We start from the raw sequence: 27,205 nt of genomic DNA, 5'->3' as shown, positions 1-27,205 counted from the left end.
GTGTTATGTAATATGAGGAGAGGGAGGTGATGTTATCAGTCAGCCTCTTCCCAGTCCCTCTGGGGTAGAAGAGATAGAAGCTTTGAAAAATCTGCCCCATTTCTGCACAGTCACTCCAGGCATGTATTTGTGTACTGTTTACTTAGTCATGTCAATGAGAGCAGTAAAAAACAAATCAGCAAGTCCAACATAGGATTGCCAAATTTTAAGTTTTTCAAGTAAGGCATTAAAAAAGCCCTGTCATCTCCCATCATCGCCATCATTTAAGAAAAGACTTTTTAACCCCAAAAATGTGGGAAGGTCTGTATCCGAGGATAAAGAACAGCCTTCTAAACAGAACATATTTAGATTGATAAAAAGGTCGAGCTCATGGAAATCGAATCATGGCGTTTGAGTGGGTCTGAGGTAGAGGATTCTATTCAAGGAGGGTTCCACTTTTTAAGTTTCCTTAAACAGTGCCAGCTGTTCTTTTGCTGAGAAACCAGGCCATTCACTTAGCCAGCTAACCTAGCCATGGCATCATTTGATGTGGTTTTGTGCCCAGTGTTTTTTTTTAGATGGTATGGACCACACAATGTCGATGTGCAGTTGTAGCATCTTAGATTGATGTGAGCTGTTGGTGGGAGTTGTTCTCAGACTCAGCAGGAGCTGGATGTGTTCATGTCTAAAGTCCTATGTTGGGACTTCCCTGGCGGTCCAGCGGTTAGGGCTCCGCACTTTTGCTGCCGAGGGCCTGGGTTCGATCCCTGGTCGCGGAACTAAGCTCCCACAAGCCACGTGGCGTGGCCAAAAAAAAGGTACTAAAAAAACCACAATGATACAGTGCCCTGTTGTAGTTGTTAACAATGAGGAGTGAGGGAAATTGGGGTGGGACCTCCACAACTTGGAATGAGGCCATTTGATGTGATGGGTTTACACATCAGGCTTTTGAAGCTTCTGCTTACACTCCTTAAATTCTTGATGTAATGTGTCAGGTGGTGGCTCCCGTTGTTTCTGAGATATAATGTGACTTATCACCTGAGTCCCCATGGCACCTTTTGCTCTCCTCCAGCAAAAGTAAGTACCACGACATTCCTTCTGTGTTTTGGGTATTTCCCAGTCCAAGGCCAAGGGTATATTCTTGAGTTTCTTTGAGTTCTCCTTAAATTCAGAACACTCAGACTTTTAGGTTTCATGTTAATGATAACTGGAAATATTTTAAAAGCATGTCCTGGATCACGGGGATGACCTAATTATATCCAGGTCCAGGCACACACCACCTCAGTGCCCCTTAGGTGTGTGTGAATTTCTGATGAGTTAGAACCAGGCTAACCTGCTATGAGAAAAATACAGAGATGGACTTAGCGTGAAGAAGAGGAGCTAGCATCAGGTGAAGCCAAGTGTGCAAAGGAAGGCTGAAACGGGGGTCCCAGCAGAGGAAAGGGGTGCGAGAACAGTCACCACACTGCGCCTGGTACTCATACAACCTGCCCAGGAGCGGGTGGGAGCACCTGACGTTGTCTTGGGGATTTCAGGTCTGAGAAATGGCATCAGCCTCATTACGTTAGTGTAGTTAACCTGAATTATACTGTTTGGTTAATTGTATTTGTATTTATTTGTACATTCATTTTAGTCTCCATAATTGTAAAAGTGCTAAGAAAACTTTATGTCTGGTTTTATGTTCGTACATTTTTAGAAATAGTATAAGAAATAATAATCGAATAAAAGTAATTCAATTTAAATTTAAGATTCGAATAAAAAGTCCCCAGAGGATCCGGCGGGACCGTTTTTTTCCTGTAGAGGGGGCCAACTAGCACCTGAGTTTGAAAGACCCCAGCGTAGGAATCTAACCTCATGACTGAGGTTTCCAGTCATGTTTGTGTCCTTTCCACGTGCATGCATGGCTCCTTTCCACGTGTTGAACACTTTAGAAATATTCATTGAGTCGAAATGAAGACTTAGTTTGCATCATTGCCGTGCCGCCTGAATGAGATCCTGTTTGTATGTGCAGTCCACACTAAGTGTCCGTCCCAGTGGAGGGGAGCCCTCCAAAAGTAATGTCTTTGATTCTTTTTGTTTAATTTTGGAGTTAGTGATAAAGTTTTCTTATTGATATTTACATGACCCACACACTTACCAGGAGGGCCATACCTGGGAGCAGCCTGAAGCTTATTCACCACAAGTAACTCATCAGCCCAGGGACAGTGGAGATTTGACCATAGCTGAAAGTCAGGTGTGAACTTGAACCTCAGTGACTACTGAGACTGTTTGTACTGTGGCTAAATAATCATTCATTCACTTATTAGCTTTTATTATGGGATTTTAAAGGTATACAGAAGTAGAGAGAATCATATAGGGAACTCCCGGGTACCCAACACCACTGTTTCCTCTTTACCAGCCACTGCCCCAGCTCACATCAATTTTGAATAAATCCCAAATATCATACAGTTGTATCTATATGTATTTCTGTGATATCTCTTAGAGATAGGGATCCCTTTTTTTTTTTTTTTTTTTTTGGCGGTGCGCGGGCCTCTCACCGCTGTGGCCTCTCCCGTTGCGGAGCACAGGCTCCGGACGCACAGGCTCAGTGGCCATGGCTAACGGGCCTAGCCGCTCCGTGGCATGTGGGATCTTCCCAGACCAGGGCACGAACCCGTGTCCCCTGCATTGGCAGGCGGGTTCTCAAGCACTGCGCCACCAGGGAAGCCCAGGGATTCCTTTATTAAACCTAACTACAGTACTATTATTACTCTTTAAAAAGTTAACAGTAATTCTTTAATATCATCAGCTATCTAGTCATTGTTCAAATTTCTAAGTGTCTAAAAATGTCAGAAGTACTTTTCTTCAGTTTAACATTTTTGAATCAGGATTCAACTAAGGTTCACACACTGTGGTTGGTGGCTCTGCCATTTATGTCCCTTTTAAACTACAAGTCCATTTCCTTTTCTTTTTTTCCCTGCAGTTTTTTGGAGAAACTGGGTAATTTGCCCTGTAGACATATTTATTTATTTATTTTTGAACAGGTAATACACTCACACAGTATAAGAGTCAAAAGCTATGACATAGTAAACAGTAAAAAAAAAACCTCCCCCAAAGCAATGAATGTTACTAGTATCTTATATATTCTTTCAGAGGTATTTTATGCATATCGCAGCAAATGTATGTATATCTCTATCCTGTATCTTGCTTTTTTCTATAACTGGCCACATATTGTGCTTGTTGTTCTGTTCCTTGCTTTGTTCGCTTAACATGGAATGATGGATTTTAGCAAATCTCCATATGTATTGTTTGACATCCTATTAACTTTTCTCAAGTATCCAATTATGACATTAGTGCTTTTGAAAAATTGAGGGAAGCACAATCATTCCCAGGATGATGTGATTGCACTGGAATCTTTCAACAAACATTTATTGAGCCTTCTCTCTGCTGGGCCTCTGCCATCCAGGCTCTCCCCTGAAGCCTGGACACCCTCTGTCCCACCGTTGGCCCATGCTTAGCCCAGAGGTGGTTTTCCATGAATGTTTGCTGAGCTCCCAGCCCCTCACAGTTAGCTAGCTCCCTGTGTGGCCTGGAATGTATTCACACAGTAGACTTAGCTTCTCAGATTCCATATACCCTGGCTACAATTCCCTTCTCTATTCCAATCAGATAAATAAAGTGCTCACTCACTCTTGTCAATGACATTGAAAACTGTGCCCTTCTAAATAGTAAGATGATAGAAAATGCCAAGGAGATTATAGCCAAGGATATTTTTCCCAACTTAGAAAATACAGACCATTTCCCTCTGTCTATCATTAATATCACCCATCAGTCTATTTATTGACTCCCCGTAGAAAGCTGGATGTTACACTGAAATTGCAAGAGAAATCTTGACTTTTCCACCAAAGAGTTTATGAGAGGAATGCAAATTTCTTTAAGGCTCTCTTTGGATGGGAGAGGACTTGCAGAGCGTCTGTCAATGGGGCAAAAGGGATCAGGATCCATCCAGCTGTGTGACAGGTGCCTTGTTTCTCTGTATTCCTAGAGCCTTTTCTAGACCTGGCCCAGGGTGGGTCTCCAGGCCTCAGACTCCTCCATGGCATTAATAATAACTCACAGAACTGTCATAAGTACCAAATGAGGTAATGTCTAAGGGCATACTTTGTAAACAGTAAATTACAGATTGGTTTCCATGTCAACACCAATGCACTTTGTGACATGTTTCTTTTTTTTTTTCTTTTGGCTGCGTTGGGTCTTCGTTGCTGCGTGTGGGCTTTCTCTAATTGTGGCGAGCGGGGGCTACTCTTCGTTGCAGTGCGTGGGCTTCTCATTGCGGTGGCTTCTCTTGTTGCAGAGCACAGGCTCTAGGCACATGGGCTCAGTAGTTGTGGCGCATGGCTTAGTTGCTCCGTCACGTGGGATCTTCCCAGACCAGGGCTCGAACCCGTGTTCCCTGCATTGGCAGGTGGATTCTTCACCACTGTGCCACCAGGGAAGCCACTGTGACATGTTTGAGGAATTACTGAGGTCATGTATTTAAATCACAAGCCTGTGATAAACTGTTGAGCTACACAAATAGGAATTTTATTTTTGTCTAGTTCTGCTCCTTCCTTTTGAAAATATGGTGACTTGTTAGTTGGCATTAGCCAGAGAGCACTTACTGGTTCCCAGGATGAGGGTTTGACCCCTAACCTGTGGTTCACAGACTTAATATTTTCTCTGGGGGGCTGATAGATAAGCTAATGGTCTGGAATGGATGCAGGAACTTGTAGTACATCCGTGATCTACTCATCGCCTGCAGAAGATGGTTAAATTGGGGTTGGTAGTGATCGCTCATAGGCAAGTCCAGGACCTGGACTAACCGGGCTTGAAGACACAGACTTTGGTCTCTGCCCTGGGACCCTCTAGCCCTGTTGGATAAAGTGAGCCCCTCTTCTGCCATGTCTGATGGACACACCATTGCCAAGGATTGTGTTTGCATTTAAAATTTTCATTTTAATAATAAGGCACTCTTTATCATCCCCGTTTTAATGGGTAAGGAAACTGAGGTGCAAAGAGGTTAAGAAATTTGCCCAAAGTCATACGACCAGTAAGTGGTAGAGTTGTGATTCAGGCCAGACCTATCTGTCCCCAAAGCCTGTCACCCTACTGTGAGTGGCCTTACTACCCCACCATCCATGCACACCCACAGGAAGCATCTCAATGAGGTAGAAATCTTTGTAACAAGACTTGTTCTGACCTGTTTACATAAACCTGTTTCAGATACCACAGATATTTAAGGAAGGATTTTCCCATTTTTCTTAGATATTAAAAAGGATCCCTATTTTTTAATTGCCACTAACCTCTCAATCTAGGTTAACCTTAGGATTAATTGTACTCAAATTTATATTTTCTGGACCAGATAAGCTCACATCAGTTGGAAAATGCCATAGACAGTTTTGTTGCACTGGATGTTTTGGAGTGAAAAGCACAAATCATGAGTCTTCTAATGGTATTTCAGTATTTATCTGAATGCCAACAGTCAATGGATAGTTTTCTGCCTACCTTCTCTTTGGGCATTTTTCCTTCCTTCTGCCACATAGAACAGCCTGTTTTTGCTTTGAATTCTCTTTCTTTCTTTATTGATGAGCAGTTTCTGAAGTAGATTTATAACTCTTTGAAACTTTAGATAAACAGGGGAAAAGGTGAAAAGAAATATGGCATTGGACCTGAGCTTCTCTGAGTGATGAAAAGTGGAAAACTTTCACTTCGGTGGATAATTATTTGCCTGAACTTCAAAATGTTCTTTAAAATATCCAAAAGCTACTGACAGCCCAGGTCACACTGAGGTCCTTCTCTTGACCCACGGTAGTATGGCAGTTACTCATAATGGCCCTTACCTCTCAGCCTAATGTAATAATTTCCTCATGAGAAAATTCTGCTCAAGGGATCAGAATGGTGATGCATTGGGCCTTTCCCACAGGCTCAGTCAATCAATAAATATTTACAGAGTGCCCACCCATGCTCCACACCCTAAATTTAAACTAGTATACAGTTTTACACTGAGGATTGAATTAGCAGGGCATAGACCAGAATCCCCAACAGAGATCAAAGGGATATGAATCATCACTTTTATGTGGAAATGAGGCTTGCTGATTTTCTAGTTATGAAAGAGTATTTGCAAAATGTGAAGGGAGGAAACAGGATGATTTTCAGCGTCTGGAGGGGATGGCCCTCAAATGAAGACTCCTGTATAGTTGAGCAGATTGTATGAAAACTACTTAGCTGTCATGGCGGCTTGGGGTGATTTTCACGTGGTGATTGACAATGTTTGTCCAACACCCCACGGGTCAGGTTACACACAGCCAAACAAAGCCTTCTCACACTTATGAGGCACATCAGTCGCCCATTGGGCCAGCACAGTAGGCTCTACCAAGGTGCTATCTTCCAGGTTGATGTCTGGAATTCCCCCGGGAGTAAAAACCCTGAAGCTTCTTCCACAGTGACTCACTCCCACTGCTCCCAAACCTGTCCCTCTTGCCCTGCCTGCCACTCTCCTGGCTGCCCAGCATCCTTGGCTGGCCTGTGAGGCTAGCTTGAGGTCTGCACCCACCCCTCCTTTTTCTCTTCTTCTGTTCCATCCCTTCCCATGGTTCTCCAGCTATCTGAGCCCATCTCATTCTTTCTGCCTCCTTTGTTTGAATTCCTCTAGTATTTATAGTTGGAAATTCAGGATTTCATTCTGAATTATACATGGATTTGCACTGTTTGCTAATTATTTCCTGAATGCCATGTATTATACTTCTTTCATAGTCCCCACAGAGCTTAGAATGAAGCTGGTGTCTTTGCTACCCGTGGGGAGCAGGGTGGAATGTCAGAAGCAGGATGTAGTTTTGCAAATATCTCCCCCAGTGGTATTAACACGCTTTTTTGCAGGGGGAGGTCTATCCTCTTCTTTTACAAACCACTGCTTTATCCATGAAGGTGCTCCAACTTATACAGGTAAATCAATTTGGGGGAAATGGGATCACTTTCCTGATGATGGAGAAGCGTTTCCTTCCTTTCCAAGGAAATCTTCCTTGATGGCTAGTTCCTTGCCTCCCAAGAAACGTGATTGGCATCACATATGCATGGGGAAAGCCTGGCAGAGGAAGACCTCCTGTACAGTGAGCTTGTGGCTGAGTCTCTGCTCCATACGTGGCTCACCTGCCTTGAGCAGAGGTGGAGATGGACTCAGAGAAAATGCCTGCCTGATACAGGCAAAATTTAGACAAAAACCAAAGGAGGAAGGCTGCTGGGCAACTAGGAGTAATGGTGGGGACTTGCCCTCAGGCTTTAAAGTAAGCAGAGAAAGCTCGCTTCCAAAGTGGGAGGACAGGGGGAAAGGCCCAGAACAGCAGTGGGATGTTTGCGCTGGATGGACCAGGAGACAAGAACTTTCGAGGGTGTGAACCTAATTCTGTCTCTTTACTTGGAAAAGCCATCTATTTAGTTAAGACCCCAAAATATATCAACCCAGAGGGCTGCCCTTTCTATCTCAGAGCTTTTGAATTTTTATTTTTCTAGATTTTCAGTGTCCTCAGTAGAAGGGTCTGATGAAGTCCAGCTCAAGACTGCCTGGGGACCTATTCCCATGTCCTTCATGTGTTGAAAATTCCCTAGCTGTTTCTTTAAAACTGACATTTTTATAATCTTGAAATATGTAATAAGGCAGTTTTCCTCTAAAACGCTCAAAGCATTTTGCAAACCTCATCTTGAGAGTATGGGTATTTTATAATTATAAAGACGTTTTTTTTACCTACAAAATTTCATCAGCTTCTTTCCCTCAATAGTCTGTAAGGTAACCTCCCCTACCCCGTTTTATAGAAAAAAAGGAAACTTTCACAAAATTTAGGTAGTTCATCCAAGGTCACTTGGCACAACCTAAACTCAAACACAAGTCCTCTGACTCTAAAACCTTTGTCATTTGAACCTGATTAAAAAATGGGCAGAGGCCCTGAATAGACGTTTTTCCCAAAGAAGACCTACAGATGGCCAACAGGCACATGAAAAGATGCTCAACATTGCTTATCATCAGAGAAGTGCAAATCACAATGACAATGAGCTACCACTTCACACCTGTCAGAATGGCTGTGATCAAAAAGAGAACACATAACAAATGTTGGAGAGGGTGTGGAGAAAAGGGAGCCCTCGTGCATTGTTGGTGGGAATGTAAATTGGTACAGCCACTATGGAGAACAGTATGGAGGTTCCTCATTATTATAAAATTATGAATAGAACTACCATGTAATCCAGCAGTTCCATTCCTGGGTATATATCCAAGGAAAACAAAAACACTATTTAGAAAAGATAAATACACCCCTATGTTCATTGCAGCAGTATTTACAACTGCCAAGATATGGAAGCAACCTAAGTGCCCACCAGAGATGAATGGATAAAGAAGATGTAGTATATATATATATATACTATATATAGTATGGACTATTACTCAGCCATAATAAAGAATGAAATCTTGCCATTTGCAACAGCATGGATGGACCCAGAGGGTATTATGCTAAGTGAAATAAGTCAGACAAAGACAAATACTGTATGATTTCACTTATTTGTGGAATCTAAAAATACAAAACATAACAAAAATGAGCAAGCATAAAACAAACAGAGTTAGATACAGAGAACGAACATGTGGTTACTAGAGAGGGTGGAAAAAATAGGTGAGGGAGATTAAGAGTACAAACTTCCAGTTGCAAAATAAATGAGTCACCCGTATGAAATGTACAATGTGGGGAATATAGTCAATAACTATGTAATATCCTTGTATGGTGTCATAGTGTAACTAGACTTGTGGTGATCATTTTGAAAAGTATGGAAATATTGAATCACTGTGCTGTGTAACAGGAACTAACATAGTGTTGTAGGTCAATTTTACTTCAAAAACGGACGGACAAACAAACTTAGAAAAAGAGATCCGATTTGTGGTTACCAGAGGCCGGGGGTGAGAGGAGGGGAAATTGGATGAAGGTGGGCAAAAGGTACAAACTTCGTTATAAGATAAAAAAGTACTAGCGTTTTAATGTACAGCATGATAAATATAATGAACACTGCTGTCTGTTATTTATGAAAGTTGTTAAGAGAGTAAATCCTGAGTTCTCATCACAAGGAAAAATTTTTTTTTCTATTTCTTTAATTTTGTATCTGTGTGAGGTGATGGATGTTCACTAAACTTATGTGATAAATTTCATGATGTAAGTCAAATCATTAGGCTGTACACCTTAAACTTATACAGTGCTATATGTCAAATACATCTCAATAAAACTGGAAGAGAAAAATATAATCTTTGTCATTTGATTATAGCACACAGGCCCTTAGGGTAAGTTTCAAAATCCCCAGAGAGGGCAAGTGATATGCCCAGAGCTACACAGTACAGTGTACTCAGAGGGGAGAATAATTCCAGATACCATTGGAAGCAAGTTGTATGGAGACACAAATGGGATTCCCTCCCTCTTCTGACATCCAGAATCCAGCACATCTGGGTCCTTCCACTTGGGTTGTAACCTAGAAGTTGGGGACGAAGCTCTGTCTAGCTCTCAGAATCGGCAGGACTGATGGCAGAGGCTGGGTAGGGGCTCCCTGGAGGCCCAGTACTGGGGCTGGCTTGTTCAGCCCCAGAAGGGTGACTATCTCGCATTAATATCGTGTCCTTCATTTTTAGCCTAAGGGTGTGAGTGTGAATCAGTCCTTCATATGTATCTGTATTTAGCTGGTAGAGTTTGTCTTCTAGGACTTGGGCACTTGTCACAGTGGAATCCATGTGATCTTTAAGCTTACTACTCCAAGCTAGCAGGAGATACTCTTTCTAGTCACAGTGCCCGAGGTATATAAAACAGAAATAAAGCATGCCTTAAAATGCCATGCACGCTGCATACCCTTGCCCCTAGAACCTTCTCTCAGTCTCAGAAGGACAGGAAGCCCAGAACCTTTCCTGCTTTCTAGACTGAGCCCTGAGGGGAGCTACTGTTCTCACTACTGGCAAAATTCATCATCAGAGAGCCCAGAACTGAGAGAGGCGCGGGGTGGAGGAGCTCAGCCCTGCCCCTGGCCTTGCGAGTGGGCAGGAGTGTCTCTCCCTAGGGGAGGGGCGAGGGGCTTGACCTGTGGGTCTGGTCTCCTCACAGATCTACTTCTTGCTGCCTGTGCAGTGAAAAGCAAGTGTCAGGATTATAAAGGACTGCCCTTGGTAATGCTCACATTACAACTTCCAGCGGCACTGTGCAGCATTCTGGCTCTGGGGCCCTTGGGACACCCCAGAATGCTCAGGAATGGGGACTGCTGATTATTTTTATTTTCTCATTAACTGAAGGTAGCTGTAAGTGCTTTGTTTTGCAGCTCTAGGTGAAACTTTCTTCTCTGTTTTAGTGAGTTCCATGGGGTCAATGATTTTTAGCCAAGGGCCGTGCCTCCCACCCCATCCCCAATTTCCTCCTTCTGGAAGTTTTTTGCTGGTGAGATTCCAGCACATGCCCCAGAAAGTTTCTTCTGTGGAATAAATCTGGAGATGCTCTTCTCTTCAGCTGTATCTATCTCTTAAAAATTCCAGTAAACTGGGCACTTGGGTTTGTTGGGTTCAGGCAAACTGGGATTTTCTTTTGATATTACAGATTTTAATTGCAGTGTATGGTTTTTAAAATTTATTTATTCATTTTTGGCTGCATTGGGTCTTTGTTGCTGCACGTGGGCTTTCTGTAGTTCCAGCGAGCAGGGGCACTCTTTGCTGCGGTGCGCAGGCTTCTCATTGTGATGGCTTCTCTTGTTGCGGAGCACGGGCTCTAGGCGTGCGGGCTTCAGTAGTTTTGGCTCGCAGGCTCAGTAGTTGTGGCTTGCAGGCTGTAAAGCACAGGCTCAGTAGTTGTGGCGCACGGGCTTAGATGCTCCACAGCATGTGGCATCTTCCTGGACCAGGGCTCAAACCCATGTCCCCTGCATTGCCAGGCGGATTCTTAACGACTGCGCCACCAGGGAAGCCCTAATTGCAGTATATGTTTTTTAATACAATGTTAGAATTATCAAATCTCTCCATTAAAATGCCTGTTCTATTAGAAAATTCTCTCATCTCCATAGAGGAAACACTTGGCTTAGGATTTTTGGTTTGTTCTCAGGTGTGCATGGAATGGTTTCTTGATGGTAGAGAAAGCAATTTTGCTTGTGATTTTACTAAGTGCTTTTACCCATTGTCCTCCACTTGAAAGTACTACTCTTTGAGCAAGACTATTTGCTAATGAGAGAGGCCAGCTGCCTTTCAGTAATTTAGTAAATGCATGTAAAAGTGTCCAATTAAATGTGCATGCTTAACTGGTGACTCAGTCTCCAGCTATTTTTAATTTAGTGACTTTGTTTGTGAAAGTTGTGGGTTAGTAGCCATTCCTGATATTTAAACAGGAGGTTCACATTTTCTCTCATAGGGTAACTTTCCTCTTACTAGAAACTTGTAGGACATTTTCTGAAATTTCAGCAGGATGAATGTGTAGCCTTATGACTTTGTGGAAGAATATGGTTAAATAAAACTATTATCACATGAGTGAGTTTGCACAAAAAGGCAATTTCAAGCTCTTAAATTTGAATGCAACTGAGAGTGAGGTTAACCTAAATGTATTTAATTATCTGTAAACTCTCTTCTCTTTACCAAATTGTGTGTGACTTAGGACATTCCTTTCACCTCATAGGACCTGATTTGTAAGGGACGTGGGACTAGATCTTGCTTTCAGTCTCCCTGCCACCACCCACATCCCAGTGTCATAACCTGGTCCCAGGCCCCCAGGGCTGCTCCCTGGTTTGATCTGCTGAAGGAAAAGGTCTGGGTACTTGATGCTTAATGTTCAAAAATTAATTAATTAATCAATCAATCAGTGTCTCTTGGCATCTCTGGAAAACAGGGTTTTGGCTCCGTCGTTGCCAGTGCTCTCCACCATTTGGGGCTTGAGGTAGTGGCGGTGGTGAGAAGGGGAGTTTCAAAACCCAGTTACCCTGAAGACTCAGCCAACAGGACTATCCCTGGGAGAAGGACACGCAGGACTAGAACAGCCTGGCTGAGCTGCTGGCGGAGGTGCTCACCCAGGGAATCGAAATCTCACTGTGAGATCAGAGTGGGGCCCAAAGCAGCCCAGGTTATCAAGGGTACGCAGGTCTGGGTAGACTAGGACATACCTCGGAACCTTCTGGCCGTGCCTCCGACTCTGTCCCAGCCCCGTGGCAGTGAGCACTTAACAAGTGCAGAGAAACAGCTCAGTGCGGGTGGTGGGGCTTTGTCCTAGCAGTCTGCTCTGGGCTTGTTTCTCCCCTTCTGTGGAGTTACTTTTTTCTGTGTGTGCAATAGCCCTGATTTCTTTAGTTAAATGGCAGATAAAGGGGTGAGAAACTGGACCTTTTCCTCCCTGCTTTCTCCCCAAAGGTGTCATGTTGCCTACATTTCAGGTTAACTACTTTTACTAAGTTGCCACCAAGAAGGCTGACAGATTGGGATGACGTGATGTTTTGTCTGCTACACTACTCAGGGCATTCTTGAGGAAGGAAGCCTGCCTGAGGCTTACTATGCTGGCGTGGGGTTTTATTTCAGGGCATTGAAGAGGTTTGCTAGGAGAGTCGGGCCAGACACGAGTGGTTTTACCTGCAGGAAGGAGGTGCAGATGAAGGAACGGTCTCTCTGCGGGAAAGGAGGGGTCCCTTGGCAGGAGAGAGGTTGTGTGGATCGGAAGGAGGGGGTCCAGGCTGTGCACCGCCAGACCGCTTTCAGCACAGAAACGAGAACACACCTTGGAACTGTTAATGGACCTTGGTGGTGAACACTCACTATCCAACAATTTATTAAGTCTAACACGGTTCCGCGTTAGAAGAATCAAGAGTGTGTCCTGGGATTAATTTTAAACTTGTTGGAGGAGGCCCAAGCAGTGGATCCACTAGTTATTTCATTGTTGATGAGGGCTGTCAGCTGGGAAAAGTATCTTTTGTGGTAATTTCTGTCAGATTAGCGTTTACTTAGGCAAAATGGACGAGAGTTTAATGGTGGGGATGGGATGGCTTATATTTGGGGGACGGACACTTACTGTATGTCAAGGATTGTTTTAAAATACTTTCTGTGTATTAACACCTTCAGTTTGCAGAGGAGACCCAGAGGAGGTAAGAAACTTGCCCAAAGACAAACACCAGAACTGGCGGGACCAGGATTTAACACGGGGTTACCTCACTCCAGGGCCTGAACCTAAACATAATCCTCTTCAACCTGATTGGAATTGGAAGAGAGAAATCCTTTAGGAGTTTGGTTTGGTTTTCCTTGAGGAGTATTTGCCATGGGACCCACGTATGTATTGAAGTTTGCTTGTCAGGTCCTTTGGGTGGCAAGGCAAAGAGGGCCCTCCCCTCCTAGCCTGTGATGTCTCCGTCTCTGGGCTCCCTCACTTTCCTATAACAGGAGAGGAAAGGATGGTCTTGACAGCTGAATCACAGAGGCAAAGAGGCCAAGCTAGTAAACATTTGTGCACAGAATACAATTTGCCTTGTGTTAACAAGTAGCCTGGGAGTATCTTGTTGTTAGCTGATTATTGGTATGTATTGGTTGGAGTTTGGATAACTTCCGAAAGCATGTGGCAGAGGGTCTCTTCAGCCTCTGAAGAACAGGGGTGTGGAACAGCTGAGTCACAAGAGGTCATTTGGGCTTATTCTGTCACAGTTCTGGAGGCTAGACGTCTAAAATCAGGGGTCAGCAAGGTTCTCAGTGTCAAGCCAAGTTCTTGAGGGCTCTGAGGGAAATCTGTTCCCTGTCTCTCTCCTAGCTTCTGGTGGTTGCTGGCAATCCTTGATGTTCTTGGTTCGGAGATGCATCACCCCAGTCTCTACTTCCATCTTCATATGGTCTCTCCTCTGTGTTCTGTGTCCAAATTTCTCTTTTCTTACAAGGACACCAGTCGTGGGGTTAAGGGCCACTCTGACCAGTATGACCCCATCTTAACTTGATTATATCTGCAAAGACCCTATATCCAAACAAGGTCACATTCACAGGTCCCTGGTGAACGTGGATTTTGGGGGAACAGTATATACCCCATTATACCAGGTAATGAGTCTTTTGTGTTTGAGGTCTCTGCTTGTTTTTTTCTTCACTGTAAGTTTTAGATTTTCAGTGAACATTAATATTCCAAGGCTGAAATCATCACTCACCCATGGAGGTGGAATGAATATGATGGAATTATTGGCATAAATGGCACAGCTGAAAATATAGAACTGTTTAACTTATTTGAAGGAAGAACAAAGGCCCTGAAGGTTGTTAGTTCTTATGAGTTTTACTGTTTAATGGTCCATGTAGTAGGCTGGAAAACAGGGCTATCTTCTGTTACAGAGCACAGAGAGAGTGTTCCTGTGCTCTTTAGCCAAGGACTGCAATTCTATACCTAGAATCTCAGAAATTTTGAGCTGAGAGAGACCTTTGGTATCATTGACTTCTAATCTAATCCTCTCATTTTACAAATGAGTTCTTTAGGGCCCAGAAAGGTTCAGGGACTTGTTCAAGGTCACCAAGTGAGAAGGGGCAGAGCAGGCACGAGGACCCAGGTCTCAGAACCCCCAGACTGGGCGTCTCTCGCTGAATCTGTGCCTCCATCTTAAAATAACAAATAAAATGGGGGAACAGTGAGAAGCCCAGGCCCTCGCACTGGCAGAGATGCCAGTGGAGCCTGTCTTAGAGACTGAGGGCAATACCGAAAGTTCCTTTACTGCTGGGCCTTTGACAGCACCTTGGATTTCTTCGTTAATGTCGAGAAGACAAATGGAATTTTAACTATCATTTACAGCACCTAAATCTCACTCATAAGAAGACTGCGGTGGGAGCAGGGAAGGGTGGAGGAAGTGCTGATCGGGTGCGTGTGAGGTGTGGTGGGGGAGATGTCTCCTTTCCGTCTTCCGCATACCTGGCCCTAAGCTGCCTGAAGTGCACTTTAACTGGATTTCACCTGCCCAGAAAGGGAGAAGGGGCACACAGAATAGCGCAATAGAAGCTAAGTTTGTTATGTCTGGAACAAGTGCAGAATATTAATTTTTAGTGGCAGGTCAAACTTAGATAGAAAGAAGACCATAAAATAAAATGCAGCAAGATAAGTTAAAATGAATATCAAGAGTTTTATTCTACAATTGCCAGTTAATTCCTTGTTTAATGTATATCGTGCACACGCACATGCACACACACACACACACGCACACACCACAAAATCTCTCTCACACAGACTTACACACACTTCTTCTAAATCTATACTTCACTAAGGTGCAGTTCTAGTTCTAGCTGCTCCATAAGTCCTTTCCCCACTTATTTTTTTCCTGGACTACTTATTCTTGTCCCCAAGTTTCTAAAGTATATGTAGCCCTAACATAAACTTCTTTTCTTTTTCTCTGCAGTTAAAATGAGAATTCGACTTAACTGTGGTTCTACATAATGCTTAGTACAGAGCCAGGCACACAGTAGGTCATCAAGTCCTTAAGCCCACTGAAGTTCAAAGAAGGTGGCCGTAGCAACATGCGGTAGAACCGCCCTGCTCCTCAGGACTTCAGCTCAAGGCTCTGTATCTGGACCGTAATAATTAGAAACCTCTCATAGGATTGCCTTCACCGAATCAAATTCAATTTTAAACCGTTGGCATTTTTCAAGCGTTGAGGAAATTAATTCTCTACTTCGTTTGCTATTAAAAAAGGTTGTAGGAGGACATTACCTATCACATCACTCAAGGTCCCCTTATGTAAAGTCCCGCAGAATTTTTTTTTATAAATCTGTGCCAGAAGAACCCTGTTTTCTTTGAGTATCTGTCATGTTCTCTGGAGGTAAGAAGAGTGTACTATGGATTAGCTCTGCATTTTGGAGAAACCATAGGTCTGACTAGGTTTCCCTTTTCCCCCTGGCAGTCAGAAATTTCAGACACATTCTAGGCTTAGTCGTATGCTTAGTTGTATATCATTTATATATATAAATTTATTTAATTTATTTATTTTGGGCTGCATTGGGTCTTCGTGGCTGTGCAGGCTTTCTCTAGTTGTGGCGAACGGGGGCTACTCTTCCTTGCGGTGCGGTGCCTTCTCTTGTTGCGGAGCACTGGCTCTAGGCGCGCGGGCTCAGTAGTTGTGGCACACGGGCTTAGTTGCTCCACGGCATGTGGGGTCTTCCCAGACCAGGACTCGAACCCGTGTCCCCTGCGTTGGCAGGCAGATTCTTAACCATTGCACCACCAGGGAAGTCCCAATTGTATATTTTGACCTAGGTATTTTCCTTGTTCAGAGTCTCTTAATTTCTTTTTAGATTTTGTTAGTTGCTATTTTAAAGCTTTTATTTTTGTAATAAAAAAACGTTTGTAGTCATTATGAATTTTGGAAAAGAAAAAGAAAAATTACCTGTGCTCTAATAATAACCCAACCAGTGTAGCATCCATAAAGATTTGGGGAGATAGTACTTCCTCCTGTGTCATTAGAAATTACAGACTACAAGAGTCTAGAAATAACAGTGGTTTAAACATGCAAGGGTTTATTCTCTCACATAAGAGAAATCCTGAGGTAGGCAGTCTGGGTCTGACATGGTGGCTCCATGGAATCATCAGGGACGCCAGGTCTCTGTCTTTCTCCTCTGCTGTCCTCTCCATGTGGCTCCTAGAGTGACCTCAAGGTCACTTCACGGCCCAAGATAGCTGTCGGAGTTGCAGCCCTGTCATCTGCATTCCAAGGAGGCAGGGAGGGAAAAGGGCAGAAGAAGAGTTAACTCCCTGCCTTTTAAGGATTCTCCCCAGAAAGCAGAGCAGCCCCCCCAGAACTGGCCAACATTTAGTCACGTGGACTTGCCTACCTGCCATGGAGCCTGGGATCTGTAGTTAGTTTTTTCCAGCTAGGCGCATTTTCCAGATTTGTGTTGAAAGAAAGGAGGAGAGACTTCTTACCGGGAAGCAATCAGCAGTCAGCCACATTTCTGAATCTTTCTCTGTGTAAGTCTATTCAGCATTCTTTTTTTGTGTGGGGGGCATGTGGGATCTTAGTTCCCAAACCAGGGATTGAACCCGCGCCCCCTGCAGTGGAAGCACGGAATCTTAACCCCTGGACCACCAGGGAAGTTCCCTATTCAGCGTTCTCTTGAAGCTATCTCAAATAGTTTGTGGAAAAGAGTGAAGGTATAAATAAACATCAGTGTAAATATCAATAAATAAAACATACTACATCTTGTTATTTGCTACTCTGCCTTCCCATAATTGTTTTTTATTAATTCATCATTTATACATATACTGATGGTGTTATGTTTTGAATATTCAATCAATATAGACTTATCCAGGGCTGGTAAGGACCTTAGATTTCTGCAAGGTTTGCACATTCGGATGCCTTCAGGGACCATTCAGGTACCAGCAATGATTAAGTAGGCCAGAGGTCATTGTTGAGGGCCATGATAGGGAATGGTGGGAACTGTGGCAACCAGGAGGGAGCATGGCCTGTCTAGAGGGGCAGCCCCACCCAGCTCCATTCATTGCTGCCATGTGAGAATGCTGGATCAGTGTTGCCAAATCTTCAGATTTTTTCTCAAGAGAAATCAGAGATCCAGATTTTTATCTGAAATCTCCTGGTGTTTATAACTTAGCAACTAATAAATTCATTTTTTTAAAATGCCAGTTAAATGCACTGCCATCCCATAGGTTGCCAGTTTAAGGTCTCTGATCTGGCACATCCCTTGTTTTTTAGTTGGCAGCCGAGCCCTGGAAAGGTCAAGTAGCTTGTGATGTGGCTGGAGACATTTGCTCTTTAGTCCCCTCCCCAAAAAGCCTGGTCCTCTGTGGCTAATTTGTCCTCAGAATGTGAAGAAATAATAAAAATTTGAAGTTGAACAAGGCTACTCTGAAGGTTAATTGAATCTCCCCTTCAACTGGCTTTCATTTTCTTTTTAAATCATTTTGGTGTGATGGAATCAGAGAAAATTGGGCTTCAATACCAGCTCTACTATTTTACAGCCACATGAACTTGAGCAAGCTTTTGGTGTCTTCATTTGTGTTTTCAGGTACTATCCACTTTCTTTCTTGTTTCTCTCTCTCTTTACTTTCCTGCTTTCACACAGGCATAGTGGTTAAAAGCACTCTCTTTGGAGCCTGGTATGAATCTTGGTTCTCTGCCTACTAGCTGTGTGACCTTGAGCAGTTACTCAAGTTTTCTATGCCTCAGTTTCGTCGTCTGTAAAATGGGGATAATAATAGTACCTACCTCAGAGGTACAATTAATAGCATTAGGATGGGTAAAGTATGAAGAGCAGAGCTTGGCACATAGATTAGTGCTATATAAACACTGGCTGTCCTTCCCCGACCCCTTTCTCTCTTGTGTTTCCTCTGCTGCTTTCGAAGCCACAGGATCTTTAGGCCCAGTGGGCCCGGGCTCTGGTTCCCTATCTCACGGTGAGCACTTTTAGCTCCGGATGGCCCTGAGTAGCCAGCCTCCAGCCCCCAGTATGGACCAGATCTGGCAGGTGTTACGGCTCCCCACGTATTACTTTTCAGTTCTGTTCTGTTTCTGGAACTGTGTTTTTTGAGCCCATCTGTGCCCTTTTACTTTCTCAGCTCATATTTTGTCCTGTCGTTGCTGTATAGCCTGGGAGAGATGGAACAAGTCAACTGCCTGCTGTCTTGACCTAAACCTGGTTAAGTTATTTCATTGGTCACACAGAGATGGTACCTGTCAGGTGTTTCTGAAGATTATGTTACAAGCTAAAGGACAAAGCAGGTGGTGGTTTGCATTAGCCAGAGTTTTGAACACAGCAGATAACTCGTCCTGGAAACCACAGAGAGCCCGTCAGTCTGTGGATTCACAGAGGCTTCGCCAGCAGGTCTGTCCAAACAGCAAAGAGTGCGTCACATGTGTTAATTAAAGAAATTGTCTTTTTCCCTAAAGGCTTTAAATGCAGAAAAACTTAGACTATGCTTATATTTCAGTTAAATTGCTTCTTTCTCAGCCTTTAATAGATCACCATCCGATCTTTTCAGCTTTTAGGTTAAATCGAATGAGATCTGACCTGACTGGCCCAGCTGTACAGCTTTTCAAGAACAGTTCATACTCGCAGTAGAGAGGAACAGGTGACGTAGGTACATATTGGCGAGACTCTTATTTTGCTTCTTCTCCCCACCTTCCTGACATTAGTAGTAGGAGTGGAAGTGGGGGACAGAGGGACTTCTTGTACGTTTTTAATTCAGTAAGTCTACTCTAGACCAGCCAGGAAACTAGTCAAGCCATCCAATGCATTCCTCTCCTCTCTTTGCAACCAAAGGGGATAAGAAGGATGTCTGTTTCAGTTCCATATCACCAGCATCATGTCAGAGAAACTGGAATTCCTGCTAGGTTTTGGTTTGGCCCTTCACTAACTACACTTAAAAATCCCTATTAAATTAACACAACATTGTAAATCAACTATACTTCAATAAATAAATATTTTTTAAAATCCCTATTACAAGCTGTGTCATCTTGGATGTTTGTTTCTCGTCGGTTGACTGGAATAGGTGGCAGGGCTTTGGAGAGATGAGGGACAGGGGCCACAGGTGGAACCCCTGGGGCATCTTTGAGTGCAGTGCTGTGTACTTTTTAGGTCACAGGCCCCTCGAAGAATCTGATTAAGTCTGCAGACCCTCTTCCCAGAAAACTTTCAGACACACACACTTTCATGTATAATTTCAGGGAGTTCCTGGACCTTAGAATTCCATAGGGGACCTATAGACCCCAAGTTAAAAGAATCCTTGTTTTAAGGGTTTGAGGAACAGCCTTTGGGGAACATGGCCCTAGGAGTGAGGTGACATGTCCCCAGAGGTTAAGTTTTAAGGAAACTGTCAGCTCATAAAAGGTCAAAGGTTGATGTAGCTGAAAAGTATATTCTGAGGTCCAGCCTTGATTCTAAATCATGCCAGATAAATTAAAAAAAATTATTTTCTTGCCCTGATGTGAGTTAAGGAGCTGGGATCTTTTTTTTTAATTGGGGTATAGTTGATTTACATGTTGTGTTAGTTTCAGGTGTATAGCAAAGTGATTCCGTTATGCATATACATATATTCATTCTTTTTTAGATTCTTTTCTCATATAGGTTATCACAGAATACTGACTAGAGCTCCCTGTGCTGTACAGTAGGTCCTTGCTGGTTATCTGTGTTATATATAGTGGTGTGTGTGTGTTCATCCCAAGCTTTTGATTTATTCCCCCCCCTACCCCCACACTTTTCCCCTTTGGTAACCATCGTTTGTTCTCAATATCTGTAAGTCTGTTTCTGTTTTGTAAATAAGTTCATTTGTTTCTTTTTTAAAATTAGTTTCCACATATGAGTGATGTCATATGATAACTTGTGGGATGTTTAATTGCCTTTCCTCACTGAGTTGGAACCCCTGCCAGAGATCGTCTACAGTGTGTTTGTGTCCTGTATTTGCCAAAATCACCTCGATTTTAGAAGAGGGCTTCTGAGACCTGTCTGGCCTGGCTGTAGGTCTCAAATGAGTTCATTCGGTTATGCCCCAAACACGTTTTTGAGAGATTGTTTTGTCCTGCCTCTTCTGTCTGCGCCATTGGCCACCAGAGTTCTTATACTGTTTTTAGCAGAGGCTACTTGAAACCATTCCAGAGGAAGCTGTTGCCATAGCTACCTTGGCTGCCAGAGTTACCGTTTTCTCCTTTTTGTTAGCTTGTGGTTTCCCTGATTTTTAAGGTAACAGCTGATGTTCTGTTTTCCTGCCTTGCAGCAAGGAAAAGGATGGAGTTTTGTTGCTGTTGATGTTTGGTTTTTTATGTTTGGAGTGGTGTGTGTGTGTGTGTTCTGTGTACAAAATAAAGCTACCTGAGAAGATGAAAAGCCAGATATGCATGTACATTTTCCATACTCCAGTTTTTAATTTTGGTCTAGCAGTTGAATTTGGTCCACTTTTAGCCCAATTTTGGACTAACGGCTATAGTCAGTTGCCTTCGGTGGGGAAAAATGTGGCCAAGTTCCATTTCACACTGCCTACAACTCCCAGGAGCAAGAACCACTGTGACCTGGGCTGAGCCTGAACTTGGCTCCAGCACTAGGCTGCCTCCAAAGGAGCAGGTGGCTGAATCAGGCCCTTCCTGCTCTGAAAACAGAGGTGAGGCCAGCAGGCAGTGCAGCCTCACCTGGTGGCAACAGCAGTCCCATCTCACGTCTCTGTCCGAGGCTGTAAACACAGTGCCTCACGTGCAGCTGGTGCTCCAGGTGCAGGTTAGGTCTGCAGAGAGATTCAAGGTTGCCTGGTAACAGAAATCAGAGCTCGCCTCCTGGTCCCCCTTGTACCTCTCCGACTGGACTCCTTTCTCCTGCTCTCAACAGGACGCTATTCACAGCATTTTCCAATTCGCTCATCTTAGAAATAAACGTTCATTAGATTAAAAAAAACACCACCCAGCCCAGTTTATTAGTGCTCAGGACTGTTCATGATCTGGGTTGTTGCCAGTCTGTTGGCACTTGTAAGGCACCGATGGGAATCGGCCAGGGTGGGTTCTGCGGACATATCTGGATCATGACAGGTGATCGCTGGCTTTGTCTCTGTGTGGTGGGCTCCTCCCCTCCCCATGTGCTTCTAAACCTGCCTGTACCCCTGCTCCCCAGATCAAGATGAATGCCATGCTGGAGACCCCCGAGCTCCCGGCCGTGTTTGACGGGGTGAAGCTGGCCGCAGTGGCTGCTGTGCTGTATGTGATCGTCCGGTGTTTGAACCTGAAGAGCCCCACGGCCCCGCCTGAACTCTACTTCCAGGACTCGGGGCTCTCATGCTTCCTGCTCAAGTCCTGTCCTCTTCTGACCAAAGAGTGAGTAGACCTCAAACCCACCTGTACACTGGCCTACTGATCTGTCTTTGCAGTGTTCAAAGAAGAACCTTCTCACAATGTGTCCTCAAGGCATCCATGTAAAATAGTGTCATTGGTGTTAAAGTAGCCACCGTCTCAATAGGAGCCTGGCATTTGAATCCTGGCGGGCAGGAGACAGCCTCAGATCTTTGTTGCCTGGAAACATCCCTTCCTCCACGGGGTGGTGTCATCATCCATGACAAGGACTTTGCAGAAAATGGTTGTCATTTTTATGTAGATGCAGAAAGCTTAGACAATATTCTAGCCCTTTATCAAATGCTCTGTTGCCAGTTCTAAGACAGAAAAATCATCCTGACCCAAAGTAATTAATGAGCAAAAAAAGCACAGGCTCATTCATTGGGTACTGTCCCTCTGCCTTATTGAAAAATATACTGAGCATTAACTAAGAGAATCCACTTAAAGAGAGGGTTTTCATTGCAAGTGAACCAGATTTCCCTGCAGAAGCCCCAGGTCTGTGTTTTGGGGGTGGCAGGGGTGAGCACTGCTTTTGATAGAGGAAACCGTAGTTGTAAAACAAAGGTTATCTGCATTCCACATCACGCGTGCTGTCTTCAGGAGATGCCTCGTGAAATCTTCCCCTGTAGATGTCTTCTGAATAACTCCGTCTTCCTGCAGCGCTTGGGACAAGCCTCTCACGTGAAGCAGTCCATGCTCTCTGGGGTCTTAGTTCCTTCCTCCTTCCTCATCATTGCTGCTTCACCTTGTTTGTGCCTCTTCAAGGTTAGTCCTTTCTGCCAGGTGTGGCTTTCCAAATGGATGCTGCTCGGAGAGCTGTCTTATCCCAACCACGTCCCCGGAGCGCCTAACAAAGTTTCTTATTCTCAGTGGGCAGTAGCAGAAGCTCTTCCCTCTATCCCGGTATAACCTCTCACCACCTCTGTTGGGTGAATGATTCCCTTCTAAGAGGAGATGGGCAGCAGAGACACCTGAGAGTTTGAGCTCTTGCTTTGTCCTCTTTGGTTGTCTAGTTCATTTTCATGTGCTGTTACCCACGGGTGAAGATTTGTGGGTTGCAGGTGTTTTGGGTGTTTGTGTACAGTTTGCTCGTAGTTGTAACAATAATGCCATGACTCCAAAAAGTTGCTGTCAAGTCGAGAGAGACTTATAACTCTGTCATATTGCCTAACACCTGTGGACTGCCATGTACCATATAAATGTCATCATAGTAAATTTGGACCTGCCCCTGCTGAAGGGACTTTACATTACAGTAGGCTCCACAACCATTATCAAGGACGTGGTGTTCTTAGCAAGCAGTGTTTGCATTGAAAACGCTCCTCTCTGAGGAGCGTGCACAGAATCGGTATGTTTTCAAAATTGTCCAGCATTTTTCTTCCATACTTAATTTAGATAATTCACTCATCTGGCAAGGAACATTGGCACCTGATTTCAGATTGAGTGGGACCCAGTTAGACCCAGTTCCCAGGTCTTCTCTTTGTAGAGAGCTTTTGAAAACCAAGATATTAAAAGCCCTACAAGATTATAGGCAGCTGAGTACACATTTCGACCCAGCGTTGCTTCCTAAGTAATTAGAGGAAGCCCTGGGAAAGTTGCTCCTGTCCAGGCTCTGGATAAACATCACATAAGGTTTGATTCCACACTAATTGTTAAAAGTGTTTTAAAAAAAAAAAAAAAAAGAGCTGATTTTGGCAGGTTTTTTTTTTAACCTCTTTTCTTGTTTTTCTTTGAAAAATACCCCAGAGACATAAGTCCAACAGTTTCTCTTTGCTTTTTCCCCTTCCTGGCACTCTTTCTCGATGAGCCTATGGAACTGTCCTGGCGCTACGTGACCTCTATTGCGATTGCCCCCACCCTCCCTCCTGGGATGGAAGTGCATCCCTGGTCACAGTCTCCTTGGACCTCGTGGCTCTGGCCACCCTCTCCCACCACCCCCTTCATTAACCAGTTGCCACGCTCCTTCCTGGTGAAACCCAAATCAGGGAGAGGTGGAGGTCAGCCTAGGTTAAAGGCAGAGCTGATGCATGTTTAGGACTTAGCTATGGTTTGAAGGTGGCTGTGAGAGGACAATTCCCCAGAAACTATGTACTTCCAAGACCTGTCCTGTTGAGCACAGGACCAGCCCTCCTAGAGCACGTTGGGACATTACTTAAAACAGCTAAATGCCAAACACCCACATTCTCTGACTTGATCGTGACAAATGATTATTAAAGGGCAAAAGGATTCACTTTTCCCCTCCATCTTTTAACTAGGTTCTTATTTTTTATTTATACTCTTAATTTTGGGAAAAACTATATCCTGTGTTCACATAGCATATCACCAAAATGTTTTCCTGTTACTCTCTCATCCACATTACTGCATTTAAAATTTTGAGTATCTCTCATAGGCATTATGCCATTTAATCCTCTTAACAACTTTGAGGTTGGATTCATTTTTCCTCTCATTTTAAGGATGGGGAAATGAGTAGCAGAGGAGGAGACTGGACCCAAGTCTGTGACCCCAGAGCTGGCTTCCTTCCTATCCACAGGGAGGGGGACAGAGACCTTTCTCAGTGTACAGGTGAGAGAGAGGAAGCCGAGAGTAGTGAGGGCCCAGCCCACGACAAGAGTCTCTAGCAGGACTGGCCCCAGCGTGGCCTTCCGATTCCTGCATGACCCTCTTTCTGTTTTAATCCCTGTCAGAAGCCAGTGGCCTTGATGTTCTTTCTCTGTGTGGCGTGTTTGTAACAGCCTTCCATATATTTGAAGCTGAGGGCAGGAAACATATCTGTTATGGGTAAAAGTGCTTCTCCTGGGACTTTGAAGATTTTTTTCCCAGAGGAAGCCTGTCTGCAGCCTTCACAAACAATCATCTAGGCTAGAAATGTCAGTTAATTGATTTACAACAAGCTAATGGTGTTACTCAGTAACCCTGACTGAAAGTGGCCAGTTATTATGACTTATGTCCGGAATCAGGACACAGTCTCTTGCTGTTCTGGTGTAGAAAAAAAAGTCGGTGAAAGGTGAACATCGAAAACCTGTTAGGAGAATAGGGATTTTTTTCCCTCCTTTCAGCACTAAAGTCAGTTTTTAAATCTGTTTTGAGATCACCTATCTAAAGATACATTAGAAGTGAACCTTTTAATGTCTGGAAGAAAACTTTTCTAAGATGGGATGATATGTCTCTTGTTCACTTAGCAACAGATCAATATTTACCTAGCAATTCCTTTTTTTTGTTCTCAAGAAGTGTTTGCTTTCAGTGAAACAAGCAAACTAAAAGATCAAATCAGTATTTAGAAAATGTAGTTGATGATACAGATCTCTGTTTTTTCCCGAATAAAAAATTTAATGCATATTCATTTTTCTAAATGGAGAATAAAGTGAAACATACAAAAATCATCTGTAAGTCTCCTCCTCAGAGATTCATATCATTACTACTTTGGTCATCACCCCTGTGGGGTTTTTTCTGCTGCAGATACTTTCCCCCAACAAAATCAGGGGCATATATAGCATTTGGTAACCTGCTTTAACACTTCGTGTTCCCTGGGAACGTTCCTGGCGGTCCAGTGATTAAGAGTCTGCACTTCCAATGCAGGGGGTACAGGTTCAATCCCCTGTGGGGGAACTGAAATCCCACATGCCTTGCGGCGCAGTCAAAAAATTTAAACAAAACAAAGCACTTGATATACCATGGACATTTATCCACGCTGCTACATATCTTCTAATATTTGATTTTTAACAGCTTCAGAATTATGTCAACCATTCAGATTTCCTAATGGCTGCTGGCAGCAGTGGTGTAGAGAAAAAGGCTTGATTTGAAATGTAGATTAGGATACAAACTGAGGTCTTCTTCTAAACTAGCTGCAGAACCCTGGACCAAGTGACAGGCCCTCTGATCCTTGGTTTCCTTGTGTATAAAATGAAACAGTCTTACAAAGCTACTTCTCATCATGAAGCTATGATAGGAAAGTACTACCCAAGACAGCATCAATGTTCTTTTTATTTATACATGTGGCAGACACCACGTAGACTTCTAATACCCCAGCTTTTTGTTGGGGGTGAATGACTCAGTGACTAGAAGTCACAGAGCCATGAAGAGGGGAACATTCTAGAGCTGTGCTTTACATATATCTCTAGTTTTAAGCCATGAAGAAAAGGTTGAGTGTTTCTGATGGTAATTCTTTAACTGTAATGCATGAAAAAAACAGGGCTGATTGACCCCATTATTCTGGCTGTGTGTACTACCTCTTTTCCCATTCTAACTCACATTGAACCATCCCAGTGTGGCTTGGGAAATGGGTTGTGCTATGGACTGAATTGTGTCCCTCCCCAAATTCATATGTTGAGGCCCTAACTCCTGATGTGATGGTATTTGGAGATGGGACCTCTAAGAGATAATATGGGTTAAATGAGGTCATATGGGTGGGGCCTTCATGATAGGATTAGTGTCCTTGTAAGAAAAGGAAGAGATACCAGTGCTCTGTCTCTACCATATAAGGACACAGCAAGAAGGTGGCCTTCTACAAGCCAGGAAAAGAGCTCTCACCAGGAATCAGATTGGCTTATACCTTGATCTTGGACTTCCAGCCTCTAAAATTGTGAGAAATAATTTCTGCTACTTAAGCCAGAAAAAACAATTAAAATTAAATTAAATAATAAAATGAAACAGGTAGCTTTCCTGCAGTACCCTTTCAGCACTAACATCCTCTGAGTCTAGGACCACTGCATTGTCACCAAGCACCAGAAGAGCTTCCTGCGGGAAGGACCCTGGGGTTGGGGAGCCCTGGCTACAAGGTAAGGGCAAGAACCCAAAGAGAAGGATTCTCTTGTGTATTTGCCCTCTCCTACCTATTCCCACTCCCCTTGCTCTAAGACAAGGGGACACTGGATCCCATGGGCTTTTATTTTTTTTAAGGACTTTTTTGAGCTATCATTTACATATATTAAAATACACAAACCTTAAGTATACAGCTCAGGGCCTTTTGCATATATATTCACCTGTGTAACTGTCACTCCCTTGTGCTTTACAGGAGTGTCCCTTGTCATCTCCCTGCCTCTGCCCCACTCTGTCACAATACCACTTGAGTTGGGTTCTTCAAGCAGGCCAGCACCCAGGGTGCTACAGTGTGACCCCAGCCTACCTGGCCCGCCTTACCACTCATGGCGTTCTCCCATTGCCTGTTAAGTGCCTACCCCTTAGGTGTTCATCCCTGGCTCCCCCAAATCCCTTCTTTCTCTCTCCACCAAGATACCTCCTTACCCTGTAAGAGAAACTTTAAATAGCTTCAATTCTAAGAAAATTTGCCTGACTTCCTCCAACTCCTCTTCAGCCAGAATGAGGCCCTCTTCCATCTTCCTACCCGTGTTTCCCCAGCATGTAGCTTCTGTGTCCATTTAGCACATTTCATCTTGTTCTTTAGGGATCTGTGTCTGTCTCTTTT

The 27,205-nt window shown here is 43.8% G+C and overlaps 1 protein-coding gene across 5 annotated transcripts in view; it reads left to right on the top strand.

The window, feature by feature from the left end:
* Positions 1-27,205, top strand: part of ABHD2 (abhydrolase domain containing 2, acylglycerol lipase) — a 110,441-nt gene that overhangs the window by 5,758 nt on the left and 77,478 nt on the right. For 3 of the 5 annotated variants that reach the window (XR_004347766.1, XM_032618113.1, XM_032618108.1), the window contains exon 2: positions 21,572-21,771. Coding sequence is in view for 4 of the 5 variants with exons in the window: in XM_032618113.1 (XP_032474004.1) it covers positions 21,578-21,771 (194 nt within the window). In the remaining variant the exon portion in view is untranslated. Of the gene's footprint in view, positions 1-974; positions 1,057-18,959; positions 19,059-21,571; positions 21,772-27,205 lie in introns of all 5 variants that reach the window. The other 2 variants (XM_032618114.1, XM_032618115.1) reach the window with 2 other exon arrangements.

This window comes from Phocoena sinus, chromosome 2, assembly GCF_008692025.1.
Source record: "Phocoena sinus isolate mPhoSin1 chromosome 2, mPhoSin1.pri, whole genome shotgun sequence".
Classification (NCBI taxonomy): domain Eukaryota; kingdom Metazoa; phylum Chordata; class Mammalia; order Artiodactyla; family Phocoenidae; genus Phocoena; species Phocoena sinus.
Note: the sequence above shows the minus strand (reverse complement) of the source record. Positions and strands in the feature narration are given on the sequence as shown.